At 60.0% G+C, this 2,464-nt stretch overlaps 1 protein-coding gene across 5 annotated transcripts in view; it reads left to right on the top strand.

Moving 5' to 3' along the window:
- Positions 1 to 2,464, top strand: part of TPRA1 (transmembrane protein adipocyte associated 1) — a 15,429-nt gene that overhangs the window by 6,629 nt on the left and 6,336 nt on the right. For 3 of the 5 annotated variants that reach the window (XM_040463309.1, XM_040463310.1, XM_040463311.1), the window contains 2 exons: positions 1,572 to 1,713; positions 1,869 to 2,001. In XM_040463309.1, coding sequence (XP_040319243.1) covers positions 1,589 to 1,713; positions 1,869 to 2,001 — 258 coding nt within the window. In that variant the 5' untranslated portion in view covers positions 1,572 to 1,588. The remainder of the gene's footprint in view (positions 1 to 1,571; positions 1,714 to 1,868; positions 2,002 to 2,464) is intronic. The other 2 variants (XM_040463307.1, XM_040463308.1) reach the window with 1 other exon arrangement.

Genomic DNA, 2,464 nt, shown 5'->3' with positions numbered 1-2,464 from the left:
AGCGCCGGAAGCTGGTGTTCCTCCCCCCACCACTACGCCCTCCGTCCTCCACAAAGGTGACCCTCGCCTAGATCTTTGCACGGGGTCAGGCAGCAGCATATCCACTCTCGTGGCTGGCTCTGCTCAGCACCGTATCTGTGAGGCCCTTTCGTGTTACTGCTGGTAACAGTAGTTTCTCTTTCTGTTCTGCTGCTTATACCGACGCCGCCATGTCCGTGTGCCCGCTGCTGATGGTGGGCATTTGGGCTGTTGCTAGCCTGGGGCTATTATAAATGTACCCAGAAGTGGAGACGCCAGGCCATCAGGCCCTGTGTGTTCAAGTATTCGTTTTCATGCTGGCATCTGTTACGTCCTGGTGCCGGGGCCACACACACCTCGCTCACATGCCCTGGGCCCCCTGAGCTCCCTGAGGAAATCCCTGCTGCCAACAGTGTGGGCCCAGCCCCTCTGCTCCTGCCCCTGAGAGCCCAGTCACCTGGGAGCCTGCTTTGTCCAGGGCAGTTCCCAGGGTTCCCGGCCACCGGCTGGACTCTTTTTCTTTTCTTCTTCTTCTTTTTTTTTAATGTTTGTTTTTACCTATTTATTCATTTTTGAGGGAGAAAGAGAGAGAGAGAGAGCACGAGCAGGGGAGGGGAAAAGAGAGAAGGAGCCAGAGGATCCAAAGTGGGCTCTGCGCTGACAGCAGCGAGCCCGATGCAGGGCTCAAACTCAAGAACCATGAAATTATGACCTGAGCTGCAGTCGGACCTCAACCGACAAAGCCACCCAGGCACCTCCAGGCTGGGGTCTCAAGCTGTCATTGGGAGACGCTTGTCTGCGGGCCCACCTGCCGACTCTACAGCAGCCCCCGTTCCTACCTCTGCAGACACAGCGCCCTCTGCAGGACGTCTCCTTCCCTCCCTTCTCCACTTGGACACCTGTGCAGCTTCCAGGCACAGTGCACGTCCCCCCAGATTTGCATCTGCCTTTCCAGGGTGGCAGCAGAGGCAGATGAGGGCCGTGGGCCACCTGAGGTGTGCCTGATGCCCCACTCTGGCACCTGGTGGCCGTGTGATTGCCTCGAAGTCGGCTCTGCATCTGCGTGCAGGGAGGAAGTGCAGCTCGCGGACTCTGGGGACTGCATGTGTGTGGGTCGTAGGAGGCGCCTGGCACCACTGAGCCTCCCGGGGTGGATGCCGTCGGTCATTACCGCGTTGCAAGGGCAGGACGAAGCAGGCACAGAGGGGCCAAGAACTCTGGCTCCTAGCCCCTCTGTTCTCTGTCTGTCCCCGGGGCCCCCGGGACTGGGGGGATGAACTGAGGTCGTGCCGAGTAGCTTGCGCTGCTGTGCCAGGCTCACGGTAAGGCTCCATCAGTGGGGTGGCATTTACTGTTGGGGTCACCGGGCCCCTGTCTGGGGGTTGTGCTCTGGCACGCGCAGGAGCCACAGCCTGCCCTCCCCCTGCTGGGTGGGGGAGCTGTCCGCAGGCCCACCGTAGGCGGCCCTCTTGGGTTCCACTGGGAACCTGAGACCAGAGACCCCGGGCCACGCAGCTCCTGCGCTGCTCACGCTGGGGCTCTCGCTCCCGCAGGGCCAGCTGCTGGCGGGATGGACGCCCTGGAGGAGGTGTTTCGGGCCAACGGGAGCACAACCCCGCCCCCGCCCGTGGCGCCCAACATCAGCGTGCCACATCGCTGTCTGCTGCTGCTCTATGAGGATATTGGCACCTCCAGGTGAGGCAGCCGTGGCCCTGCTGGGCCGACTGGCTGTGTGTGAGTGGGTTTCCCCCGTGTGTGCGGGGGTGTGTGCGTGTGCATGACGGGCTGCGGAGGGGGATGGGTGCAGACAGAGCCTTGCCAGTCAGCTGGCTTCTCTGCCCGTCTGCTAGGGTCCGGTACTGGGACGTCTTGCTGCTCGTCCCCAATGTGCTTTTCTTCATCTTCCTGCTTTGGAAGCTTCCGTTCGCTCGGGCCAAGATCCGCGTCACCTCCAGCCCCATTTTTATCACCTTCTATATCCTGGTGAGTTCAGTCCAACTCCAACTGGCATAAGTGCAAAAGGGAATTCTCAACTGCCTCTGTAATGAAAGCCAGCTTCAGGTGAGGCTGGATCCAGAGGATTAACGAATGTCATCAGGACTCTGTTTCTCTGCATCTCTGCCCTCCTCTGGCCTTATCTCAGATGGGCTCTCCCTGCCTGGTGTCAGAGATAGCCAAGAGCAGCCGTGAGCTAACATCCTGCCTCCCTGCCAATGCCAGCGGAAGAGGACTTCTTTACTGGCGGTGCGAGTATGGACCTGAAATTCCCTCTGACCGGCCCACTTTGGGTCCCCGTTTGTCCCCGAGCCAATCACTGTGACTAGCAGGGAAAGGGGCACTTTGGCGCTGGGGTGTGGGGTCAACTCAGCCAGACTATGTGGACTGAAGAGGGTGGTGGTCCCTGAAAGAAAAGTAGGGAATCATTAGTAGAGGGAAGGGGAATAGA

The sequence above is a fragment of the Herpailurus yagouaroundi genome, unplaced genomic scaffold (assembly GCF_014898765.1).
Source record: "Herpailurus yagouaroundi ecotype Mexico unplaced genomic scaffold, PumYag 387, whole genome shotgun sequence".
In the NCBI taxonomy this organism is placed as follows: domain Eukaryota; kingdom Metazoa; phylum Chordata; class Mammalia; order Carnivora; family Felidae; genus Herpailurus; species Herpailurus yagouaroundi.
This window is presented reverse-complemented; position numbering and strand designations above follow the sequence as displayed.